The sequence below is a fragment of the Asparagus officinalis genome, chromosome 7 (assembly GCF_001876935.1).
Source record: "Asparagus officinalis chromosome 7, Aspof.V1, whole genome shotgun sequence".
In the NCBI taxonomy this organism is placed as follows: Eukaryota; Viridiplantae; Streptophyta; class Magnoliopsida; order Asparagales; family Asparagaceae; genus Asparagus; species Asparagus officinalis.
Genome location: NC_033800.1, coordinates 2,473,603 through 2,485,985, shown reverse-complemented (window position 1 = coordinate 2,485,985; position 12,383 = coordinate 2,473,603). Strand labels below are relative to the sequence as shown.

Here is a 12,383-nt window from a genome sequence, read left to right as displayed (position 1 = left end):
ACGAACTAGTGGCGAAGAGTGCGGTCTTTTCTAGGAGTATCAGTTCAGTGCAATCCCTTATCTGTTTTTATTCTTCTTCGGTATAGTTTTAGCAGAACTGTATATTTTCTCCACTGATATTAGGCTGTAATTGAGAACCGTATGTGGTTTTCTGCCCCTTCTGTTTGGATTATCGCAGCTTGGTTGCTTAATATTGCAACTGGGATGTATCCATCCCAGTTCCATACGTAGAGTGGAGACCATATTTCCAGTATATACTAGTTAAGATGCTGAATAAATAGTAGATACTCATCTTCAGCTGTTTATTTGATTTTATCAATGAGTATGTTGGTGTTATTGTGAACGGAAGTAGGGCTGGGCATATTCGGTTCGGTTCGGTTTTATGCACAATCCGTATCCAATCCGAATTTTTCGGATTCTCAAAACTCTCATCTAGATCCAGATTTTTTCCCCTTCATCCGAATATTCGGCCCAACCGAAATTCGGTTCGGTTCGGTTCGGTTTCGGTTTTGAATTTGCAAAGAGTTCTATCCAAAGACTTATGTTGTGAATTTGCAAGCTGGGCATTGTCCTCATGATAAGGTTCCTGAGCTCGCCAACAAAGCTTTATTAGACTGGTTATCATCTTTAGAATAAAGTTTTGAGTTGATATAATTACGCAGAGAACTGATGTTTTAAAGATGTTGTTCATATAATACATCATGCTTATCTCTTGTAAGTATCATGTACATAACACATTTTGTGATTGATTTGAATCTTATGTAATTCTCAAGATTTTTTCTGCGAAATTAAAGTTTAAGTTTATTTAATTACACGGGGGAGTGATGTTTTGTATGATATTGTTCATATAATGTAGCGTATACATCTTTTATAAGTGCATCATGTGCATAACAAATTTTCTGGATTGATTTGAATCTTTACTTAGTTCTCAAAGATATTTTTCTGTGATATTGCTGTACTCATTGCTTAAAACTGCTCCTTGCGCCGTTTGAGTCAATTGGATGATAACAGGAAAAGTTTTGAGGTTTAAGTTTAGTCTCTAAACTGCCCAACAATTTTTTTCGGGCGGTTCAGGGGTTCAAACCGGATCCAAACCGATTTAATTCGGTTCGGGCGGTTTAGAGACTTATTCTCATCCATTTAATTCGGTTCGGTTAACCGGTCCGTTTTTTCGGGCGGTTTTTTCGGTTGAACCGGTTTTTTTCGGTTTTTGCCCACCCCTAAACGGAAGTGAGACGTGGGGTCCACCCGTTGCGTGGAACAAACCCAACGAAGTGGGTTTGTTCACCGACCCAAAAATTTGCTTATATAAATAGCAAATTTCTCCTAGGGTTTCGTGAGCAAAAAGGGCAGAAGCAAACGCAAAGGAAAAAAAAAAGGGGGTCGGCTGTTTTTTTTTTCCTTTGGCTGCGGCTTCATGTAGGGATTTATTTTTCGGCATAAGTGATTGTGTGTAGTCCTTTTGTGCTTTTGTAGTGAGATATTGTGAGGGATTTGAGAGTTTGTTTGAGGGTTTAGATTGAGTGATTGTAAATCCTAGTTGTATGAGATATTGTGAGGGATTTGAGAGTTTGTTTGAGGGTTTAGATTGAGTGATTGTAAATCCTAGTTGTATCTCTCCCTCTAATAGTAGATCTCCCCCTTCTTCCCCCTGGACGTAGGCAGTTTGCCGAACCACGTAAAATTGGTTTGTTTATGTTTGTGGCTATTGTAATAGTTTTTAGGATCCCTCGACAAGTCAGTCCTAGAACTGATGAGAGGAAGAGCTGATATCTCACTTTGTTGAGATATTCGCTTCAGATTCTTGTTTCCTTGGTGAGACGGGAATTTTTATTGATCTTTCTCTCTTATTATGCATCAGAAACTCTACCGAAATTTTTGCTGCGCACAACAAGTGATATCAGAGCCCAGGTTCCGGATCTAGGGTTTGGTTGGAGGAGTAGATCAATTTGGAGGCTCGTCTAGGGCTTCGTTTGGTGATAAAGGTAGGATCTTTTAGTAAAAGACTCTAGCTTTTCAGTTTTGGATGTATTCTTCATTCGTTGGTGCGTTGAGAAAGATGTCGTGGAAAGAAGGTGCTTCGGGTGTTGAGGGTGGTGCTTCTGGCGCGAAGACCATTCAGAATTTGAATATCCACTCTATGAAGATAGATGTGGAGAAATTTAATGACACAAATAATTTTGGATTATGGAGATCCAAGGTTTTGGATGCGCTGAACGCACAGAATTTGGAGGATACCTTAGAGTTAGATGACAAGCCAGATGATATTGAAGAATAGGTTTGGAAGAAGATGAATCGAACAACGTGTGGTGTGATTAGGTCTTGTTTGACTCAAGATCTAAAATATGATGTGATGAATGAGACTTCTGCAAAGAATATTTGTGAGATTCTCGAAAGCAAGTATCTGACAAAGAGTGTTAAGAATCGTTTGCATTTGAAGAGAAGACTTTATCGTTTCCAGTTAAAGAAGGGAACCTCAATTAGAGATCACATGAACATCTACACAAAGCTTCTTGCGGATTTGGCGAATGTGGATGTCATGATTGAAGATGAGGACAAGGCGTTACTGTTGTTGAGTTCCTTGCCCGACGAAGAATATGAGACATTCGTCCTTACTCTGATTAATGGGAATGCATTTCTTTCGTATAGTGAGGTCACTGCTGTACTGGTGAATTATCAGCTTCGGAAGAAGGATAATGAGACTTCGACTGAGTCGGTAGCAGAGGCGTTGACTGCAAGAGGGAAGGGTCCAAACTGAAAGAATTGGAAGTCATAGTCTAGAGTAGGACATCCTACAATTGGAAAAGATCAGTGTGTTTGGTGCAAGGAGACTGATCATTGGAAGAAACACTGCTCAAAGCTCGACGAATGGATGAAGAATAAACAGAAGGGAAAAGGGAAGCAACCATCATCAGAAGCAAACATCGTATCGGATGGTAATATTTCCGACTCTTCTATTTATTCGTTTTCTATCAGTCCTACATGTAGCTATTCGAAGGAATCCGGGTGGATGTTGGATAGTGGTACGACCTATCATGTGTGCCCTAGAAGGGAATGGTTTTCCAGTTTTAAGAAGCTGGATAGTGGTGTGATGTACATGGCTGATAACCGTGCATACGAGATCCTTGGGATAGGAAGAATTCGCATCAAAATGTTTGACGAGACTGTTAGGGAGTTAAATGATGTGAGATATGTTCCTTCTTTGAGGAAGAACTTGATCTCGATTGGAGCTTTGGTTGGAGAGTGTCTAAATGTTCGAATTGAGGACATGGTTCTCAAGATTATGAAAGACTTTCGGATTGCGATGAAGGGCGTCAGGAGGAATAACCTGTATTACTTGACTGGAGGTATAGTGGCAGGTGGAGAACTGGCGACTTCTATTGATTCGACTAGACTGCGGCATTTGGGACTTGGCCATTCCAGTATTGATTCCTCGCATAGATTGAAAGAGCGTGCGAAGACCTACAGTTTAAAGTCCAGTGAACATGTTGATGTGAGCAAGAAGACCAAGGTGAAGTTTGGCCCTCTATTCACCGTGCTAAGGGTCATTCTGGAGGAGTTCACGTGGATGTTTGGGGGCCTTCTAAGGGGGCATCATTGGGAGATAATAAAAATTTGTTTTCCTTTATTGGTGGTTGTTCTAGACGTGTTTTGGTTGCAACCAAATCCCTTTTGGATAAAGTCCTTATAGTCTCCAACAGATTGAAGAAGTGTGTGATAGACAGAAAGGTGAAGGTATTTCATTCTGATTTTGATGGGAGGTACAAGATGGACCTATTTCTGTATTGGAGCCGAGCTCACGGCATTACGAGACACTTCGTTAGAAATGAAATCTTGGGGCAACTAGATATGGTGACAAATTTAGAGAACCGTGACTTGCTGGAGAATGATCGGTGTTTGTTATCAAGCAATTGTTTGCAGAAGAGTTTCTGGACTGAGACTTCGACATATTTGGGTTATCCTATTAAAGAGTTATCAACTGCTGTGATTGAAGGTAAAACTCTATTGGAAGATAGGTCTGGTTGTGTCACTTTGGATGAGGTTTCGATGAGGGAGCTAATTGACTCTCAGCAGGTGGAGAGTTTTGGATAGACCTTAGACGTATCGCAGCGGGTGGAGATGGATGTTGCTCCACATTGGGTGAAGATTACTTCAGATCATACTGTATTGTTTGGGATTCCAACTGAGATGACACAGCTTAGGGATCATTTGGATTTGGATGCAGATGATGAGTTGGGTTTTGATTCGGATGTAGCTGATAGATATAGTTTGGATATGGCCATTGATTCACCTCAGGTGGAGGTGTTTGAGGTCATTGGATGTGCTATCAGCCGCAGAGTTGATGATATTGGAGAAGGGTTTGCGAACTCTTCTAGTGGATTGAGGTCGTTCGCGGCCATTTGGGTGAACTATGTTCGGCTTGATTCCTTAGGCAAGAGGATACGTAGGCAGTCAGTTTTGATGCAGTCGATTTGATGAGTTGATACCGACATTTGGAGAGTGCTTGCATTCTTATTTGGGTTCTCGACTTGTTGTGGATTGAGTCCGTTGTCATGAATCGTTTACTTCGTACTGGACACAACAAGTGGGACATTTGGATGCTTTAGTATCAGCTCAGTTTTGGGAAAAACTTCGTTGAAGTGGAGAATTATGAACAGAAGTGAGACGTGGGGTCCACCCGTTGCGTGGAACAAAGCCAACGAAGTGGGTTTGTTCACCGACCCGAAAATTTTCTTATAAATAGCAAATTTCTCCTAGGGTTTCGTGAGCAAAAAGGACAAGAGCAAACGCAAAGAAAAAAAAGGGGGTCGGTTGTTTTTTTTTCTTTTGGCTAGTGATTGTGTGCAGTCCTTTTGTGCTTTTGTAGAGAGATATTGTGAGGGATTTGAGAGTTTGTTTGAGGATTTAGATTGAGTGATTATAAACCCTAGTTGTATCTCTCCCTCTAATAGTAGATCTCCCCCCCTTTTTTGTCCCGTGGACGTAGGCAGTTTGCTGAACCACGTAAAATTGGTTTGTTTGTGTTTATGACTATTGTAATAGTTTTTAGGATCCCTCAACAAGTCAGTCCTAAAACTGATGAGAGGAAGATCCGATATCTCACTTTGTTGAGATATTCGCTTCAGATTCTTATTTCCTTGATGAGACGGGAATTCTTATTGATCTTTCTCTCTTATTGTGCATCAGAAACTCTACCGAAATTTCCACTGCGCACAACAGTTATGACTAGGATGTCTCCAATCAGTAATAATCAGAGGTTGTCCCCCTCAGACCTTTGAAAGTTTGGAGCCTTTTGCTCTTGCAGAAGGCAACGTAGGAAACTTGTGCACGTGCACAGAGACTAACGATGCTGTGTTCATCGTTAATGCTTGTTTGGTTCAGATAATCCCGAACGCACAATTTTCACTAGTAAAACAGTATGAGATCAGCATTTGAATACCAACTAATACTGCGCACACCAATCTTATCATTATTTATGGAAACACACGCTTCACACAGAGTACAGGCATACTACACAGCAACAGTACTGGTATTTTATTTAGAGTCGGGAGTAGAGCAACATAGCCTTCACTCCAGTGGATCCCTTCACCTCTTTAGGGCAAAGTATAAGCTGCAAACAATTTCAAATCGTAAGAATTGATAAGAAACTGACAATTAATTAAACTGCTACTACATCGTATCAACATTGATAAGAAACTGACAATTAATTAAACTGCTACTACATTGATAAGAAACTCACCTCCGCACTTGTAGCCAACAGGGCGATCAGCGAGGTTGCATCTCTTTGGAATGGTTATGGCTGTTTCAGGCTTGACTCCGGCACTTCTTGCGGTGTTTGATAGCATAACAGCACAGAGGCAGCTAGGGTTTTTCCCAAGCTCTTGCACCGCCGAGCAACACCTACTTGAAACTTGAGCATTCGGATCCTGTGATGCTTCAGCACAAGGAGCCATCTTAAAGGCCATTCTATCTGTGGGAACATTTCCACACTCCCCAGCACCATCAACTCCTCCAAATGCTGCAATAACCATAAACAAGCCGAGAAAGCAAAGGAACTTAACTGAAACCTCCATTTCTTTCAATCTTAGGTGTACACATTAGGCTGTAGTCTGCTCCATTGTATATAGTGGTGGAGGAATTAACAGAGGATTGACAAATCAGCTCCCACTACGGTTAAGTGGAATCATCACTACATTGATTATGGGAGCACCAAGTCACACTAAGAATTGAAGTGGATCTAGCAATAGCACGTCACTTGGCCTAATCAAATGGAAGTGGGTATGTGCAATAATCATAGTCATCTTTCACTTCAGCTTCTCTGGAAATGCATAGAAAGAGCCTCTCGTAGGCAGTCGCCATCTTGGTGGCGGTAAAACGATGCTGTGCCCTGTTTCTAGCAATCTCTCCTTTCTTCTTAAGAACTTCTTTTCCGTCTTCTAATACCTTGTACAACGACTTCTTGAGTGAATCTACTGTCGGTAAAAATGTGTAGCCGATATCTGGACTCACTATTAAGGAGCCCGTAATGCTTGCAAAGCGGGTTCCCATTACGGGCAATCCAGAAAGCATTGCTTCTATAAACGTGTGATCGAGACCCTGAGCTCTTAATGTTGGGTTTAAGAAGACATCGAGAGAGTTATAGAACATTGCTAGTTGAGGCTGCTCTAAAGGACCAAGCACATGCAAGTTTGGACCTAGTTCCTTATATCGACCACCCCATGGACCGTTCCCAGCAACAACAACTGCTACGTTACCTCGAAAGCTCTCACTCTCATTAAGAACCTGTTTGAAGGCTTCAAACATAAGGGGATGCCCTTTGTCCTTCACTAATCTCCCGGCCATTCCTATTACCAATGTCACACTGTCTGGTACCCCGACTTTCCTTCTGAATTCCTCGCCTCTCATCGAATATGGCTTGTATACCTTTTCGTCTACTCCATTCACAATGATATGCACCTGTTCTTCTGGAATCATGTAAATTCTCTTGAGCACATCGCCAACATGATCACTCGTAGCGACATGGTGAGCATAATCACGAAAGAACTTCACCTCTTCGATCACCTTAGGTAATCTCTCTGTTATTCCAGGATGACGAGACGCGTTAGGACTCCTTAAGAGATCCTGAACAATGTCGGAGTGTATAGTTTCATAAGCAATCCCGTGCCAAGAAACAGCGAGGTTGCTAATATTCCTAGCCCGCCCATGGAAAAGACCGACACTCTCGGTATGGATCACATCAAAAGGTTTGCCTGTCATGTTTTGGGTGCGAAATTGCTCCCAAGCCAGAGCTTGGTTGAGGTAACCACCGGGGGAAGGGGGGGTTTGGTGAATTTTCATGGAGGCCGGGTGATTCGAGAGCGTGGAGTTTTTTGATAAGGTGGTGAACACATGAACCTGATGGCCCCTCCTAGCTAAGGCGAGATGGAGGGTCAAAGCATGGCGCTCGAGCCCGCCTGCGCGATTTTGATGAGGCCATTTCTTGACGAAAAGGGCAATCTTGAGCTTTCTTGGGGGAGGCCTTTGAGAGAAGGAGAGTTGGTTCCATGCAGAGGGAAAAGAGAGGAGGTTGAAAGATTGGTTGTAGTACTCTCGTGGGGTACTGATGACGGAGTCAATCGTACAGGGAGCAGGGCCTTGAGACCAATAAATGAACGAGACTGATGAGAGAGCAGAGAGAGCAAAGAGAAGACAACACATGCAATATTGGAAGTTGAGGCGATCTTTTGCAGCCATGGCTGGAGCTCGGAGGAGTGAAGGGGATCAGGTCTGTAGTGGTAATTGGTATGTAGGGTAAATATATATATAAGAGGGGTAAACTAACTCGATTGATCCAAGGTAATAATTATGAAAGGGGTCGTAGTATTTGACTTGAGAGGAGTGTTGCCCATGTGAGTGCGGAGTATTTGGCAGATTTAGGCAACAATCCATTAAATTTGACGCACCTTTCCGAACTCCTACAGGCTGTCACTCGTCATAGTCAAACTAGACTATTAAATCTCCGTGTAAACTAAGCAATCAGCAACATAGTAGTACGTCTCTACGCGGGCCAAACCCACTGGAACCTTCCAATAAACTTTGTTGTAATTTTTTTATGATGCTTCTAAAGCTTGCAAAAGATGAGCAAATTCTGAATAATCTTTTTGTATCATACGACTCCTTGTAATTTGCAGGTGGATACGGTTATTGAATTAACATTTCAGTAGTGCATCTCTGTAGTGCATTCCAAACCGCTAACAATGAATTCCTCTATTATAAAGAGCAGCATCGGGATCAAAAATTTTACCCCCCGAGTTTTATCGTGATTGATCATCTAAAGTTGCAAGAGAATACACCAACCTCACTAGATTTGGCGTGTAGAACTCAAACATTACAAAAGGAACGATTGTTACCCCCAAAGATCAGGTTTCATTCAGACCTGTAGAAATTGTTAAAAATGGAAAAACTTTTAGCAGCTTCAGATATATAATGTGAACGTACCTCATCGTGGAACCCTAAACCCAACTCTAGATCTCAGTGAGTGAAGAAGATCACGCGGATGTGTTGAGAGCCTCCGTCTGGGTAAAGGTCATGAGTGATCAGTCGCTACGCCAAACTTATATTAAGGGGGATCTTCCGATACTTTCATAGTTATGAGGGGTTAAAACTTTGGGGGCCTTTTGATATTTTAGCCTTTTGTTTATGCAACTACCAAACTATTTACAAGACCATGATATCAAGCAATATATATAGCAAATTAAGGGTTTGAGATGACTCTTGTTTGCAGTAATAGATAGAAGGGAATATTTGCCGTGAGTCTTTAGTGTTTCATTACTCACAATATATAGTGATTTACAAAAGCAAAATAGGTAAGAGTTGCAAAAGGAAACTCCTACACTAACCATATGAGGAATCCTATACAAGGTAACTAACCATATGAGGAAACCTATACAAGGTAAATATCAATTAGATATTATGACAATAAATGCTAAGAATATATTCTATATTCTAACAATCAATTAGATATTATGACAATAAATGCTAAGAATATATTCTATATTCTAACACGCCCTTCAGTCGAAGCGGGAGGAGGCCGGACGCTGAGACTGGATCGAAATTCATCAAACAAAAGGCGCAGGAGACCTTTTGTGAATATATCGGCATACTGATGGCGAGACGGTACGTGGAGAACCTTGATCTGGCCGAGGGCGACTTTCTCCCGGACGAAGTGGATGTCCATCTTAATGTGTTTCGATCGTTGATGTTGCACCGGGTTGCCAGACAGATAAACATCACTGATATTGTCACAATAAACTAGTGTGGCTTTCTGTAGGGGACAATGAAGTTCCAAAAGAAGGTTACGGAGCCAGCAAGTTTCGGCAACAACATTAGCCACGCCCTTGTATTCGGCTTCTGCACTGGATCGGGATATCGTCGGTTGTCGTTTGGAGGACCAGGAAATAAGGTTGTCGCCAAGAAAAACACAATATCCAGAAGTCGACTGACGCGTGTCTGGGCATCCGCCCCAATCAGCATCTGAATAGGACACCAAAGAAGTGACGGATGATGGATAAAGATGCATGCCCAAATTTAAGGTTCCTTTTATGTAGCACAGAATGCGCTTGGGAGCCTGCATGTGAACTTCCCAAGGATCATGCATAAATAGACAAACCTGCTAAACGGCATATGAGATATCCGGGCGGGTGATAGTGAGATACCGTAGAGCTCCAGCAAGGCTGCGATATTCGGTGGGATCTGCTACCGATGGGCCGGAATTAGCGCTTAGCTTCGCCTTTGTATCAACAGGCGTGGCTGAAGAGTTGCAGGAAGACATGTTTGCCCGCGCAATTATTTCCTCGGCGTATTTTCGTTGAGAAAGAAAGAGTCCACCGGCATGTTTCTGAACAGAGATACCCAAGAAAAAAGAAATAGGGCTCAAATCTGTAATAGAAAATTTTGAGCTCAGCTGAGAAATGATGTCTCGTCGCTGAGGGTCAGAGGAAGCTGTTAAAATTATGTCGTCGACATACAGCAGAAGGAAGGCCATGTCATGACCCCGTCAATATACAAAGAGTGAGTGATCTGATTTGCTATGAACAAAACCAATGGACTCAAAAAATGTAGCAAAGCGGTGATACCATGCCGGGGGGCTGTTTCAGACTGTAGAGGGACTTGCGGAGTCGACAGACAAACTGAGGATGAGAGTAGTCCCGAAAGCCAGGCGGCTGATGCATGTACACTGTTTCGTCAAGGTGTCCGTGTAGAAAAGCATTCTTGACATCAAGTTGATGTATGGACCATGACTTTGAGAGAGAGAGAGAGATGGAAAGAACAGTGCGGATTGTCGTTGGTTTTACCACGGGACTGAAAGTTTCATCATAGTCGACTCCAACTTGCTGAGACTTCCCATTAACAACCAGACGTGCCTTGTGCCGCTCAAGTATGCCATCCGACCTATACTTATGTTTGAACAACCACATACAACGAATAATATTAACCCCCGGAGGACGTGGAACCAACTCCTAGTCTTATTTTTAATAAGAGCATTAAATTCATCATGCATTGCTGATTTCCAATTCGGGTCATGTAGGGTGACAATGGGCGATTTGGAAAGCGGGGATGGTGAAGATATATGAGTGGTGAGGTTGAATGATACATTGGGTTTTAAGGTTCCTACTCGGCTTCGGGTGGTCATCGGATGAGGGGGAAGGACTGTGGTTGTTTTGGCCGCGGGACGGTGGTCTGGTTGGTTCTGACGGAGACGGTAGTAGTGGGCTGCCGTGTGTATACGGTGATGTCAGGATTGGGATGACTGGCTGAGAAGGAGGCCGAGATGTTGGGCCGACAATGGGTTGGTTTGTTTTGGTTTGTGGCTGGGTGTGACCGAACAGCTGGTGTGTCAGGTATGGAGACATAGTATCCTCTAAGAAGGAATAGGATAGGTTGGTAGATGTGTACTAAGATGAAAAGGGAAAAGAGGTCTCGTCAAACGTAACATGGCGAGAGATGATAATTTTGTTGGAACTGAGATCAAGGCATTTGTATCCCCGGTGGTTGGAGGGGAAACCAAGAAAGATACAGGTGGTAGAGCGGGCTTGTAGTTTGTGAATGGTGGGAGATGGTATATTGGGATAGCATAAGCACCCGAAAACTCGTATGTGGGAGTAAGATGGGACTTTGCGAAAAAGAGCCTGAGTGGGGGAAATAAAGGATAACATTTTGGAGGGGAGTATGTTATGTAGATATGTGGCCATTTGGACAGCGTGAGGCCAGAGTTTTAGGGGTATAGTGGCGTGAAGTAAGAGGGTGCGAGCGATGTTGTTTATGGATCAGATTTTGCCCTCGGCTTTCCCATTTTGAGCAGAGGTGTAGGGGCAAGAAAAACGAAACTGCATGCCATGAGTTGTGCATAGATTTTTGAAAGGAGTGTTATCATATTCTTTTCCATTATCACACTGGAAAGTTTTAATTTCTCGTTCAAACTGTGTACGAATATAATTGCGGAAGGTGAGAAAACACGAGAATGCTTGGGACTTGTGTAGAAGAGGGTAAGTCCACAAGAAATTAGTAAAATTATCCAGAAATAAAATATAATACCGGTGACCAGATGGACTTAGAATAGGAGACGTCCAAATGTCACTATGTATAATATCAAAAGGCATGACAGTAGAAGTATGTGAAGGATAAAATGGTAATTTTATATGTTTGCCAAGTTGGCATGACTGACAAACCGAAGTACGTGCTTTATTACGTGGAATAAAATTATTTGTTTGAAGATAATCAAAGACTGGTTTACCTGGGTGCCCAAGACGATTGTGCCAGACATTGGAGGACGTGGCAACAAAGGCGAAGCGTGAGGAAGGCGGGGAGGGTGAGGTCGGAAGGATCGGGTAAAGATCCCCGGTGCTATCACATCTCATAATTTGGGTACCCGTTCGAAGGTCCTTCACAAAAAAACCAAGAGGGTCAAATTCAATAGAGACAGCATTATCAACAGCAAATTGACGAACATAAATTAAATTTTTAATGAGATTCGGTGCATAGAGAACGTTTCGGAGTTGGAGAGGGGGTAAGGACGGGGTAGGTTAGTTTGGCCACAACCCGAAATAGGAATGGCGTTGCCATTACCGACAATGATGTTGCGTTTAGTACTCAAATTAAAATAAGGCGAGAGAGTACCTGAGCTGGATGTCATGTGAGCTGTTGCACCTGTGTCCATGTACCAGTTTTCATCCGGGGGGTTGATGGACATGGTGTGCATTGCAGCATTGATGTCAGTTGGGGCGTAACCCGGTGTGGCCTCATTAAAGGCGCCGAATGCCTACTGTGGGTGTGGTCCAAGGATGCCCGCCGAAGGTGTGTGCTGCTAGGCGGGCTTGTTGCCCCAATTTGCTATTGGATAGGGG

The 12,383-nt window shown here is 42.8% G+C and overlaps 3 protein-coding genes across 3 annotated transcripts in view; 1 reads left to right on the top strand and 2 right to left on the bottom strand.

Moving 5' to 3' along the window:
- LOC109849938 overlaps positions 1–12,383 on the top strand; it is a 16,980-nt gene that overhangs the window by 2,453 nt on the left and 2,144 nt on the right. The gene's annotated exons all lie outside the window — the stretch shown is intronic.
- LOC109849939 lies at positions 5,436–6,098 on the bottom strand. Its single transcript, XM_020419833.1, has 2 exons — positions 5,741–6,098; positions 5,436–5,611 (listed from the first exon to the last, which is right to left on the bottom strand). The coding sequence occupies exons 1-2, from the start codon at positions 6,072–6,074 to the stop codon at positions 5,595–5,597; spliced, it is 351 nt and encodes a 116-aa protein (XP_020275422.1). The 5' UTR covers positions 6,075–6,098; the 3' UTR covers positions 5,436–5,594.
- Positions 6,237–8,735, bottom strand: LOC109849937 (D-inositol 3-phosphate glycosyltransferase). The gene is made up of 2 exons (XM_020419828.1): positions 8,338–8,735; positions 6,237–8,247 (listed from the first exon to the last, which is right to left on the bottom strand). Exon 2 carries the CDS (start codon positions 7,732–7,734, stop codon positions 6,262–6,264), a length of 1,473 nt encoding a protein of 490 aa, XP_020275417.1. The 5' UTR covers positions 7,735–8,247; positions 8,338–8,735; the 3' UTR covers positions 6,237–6,261.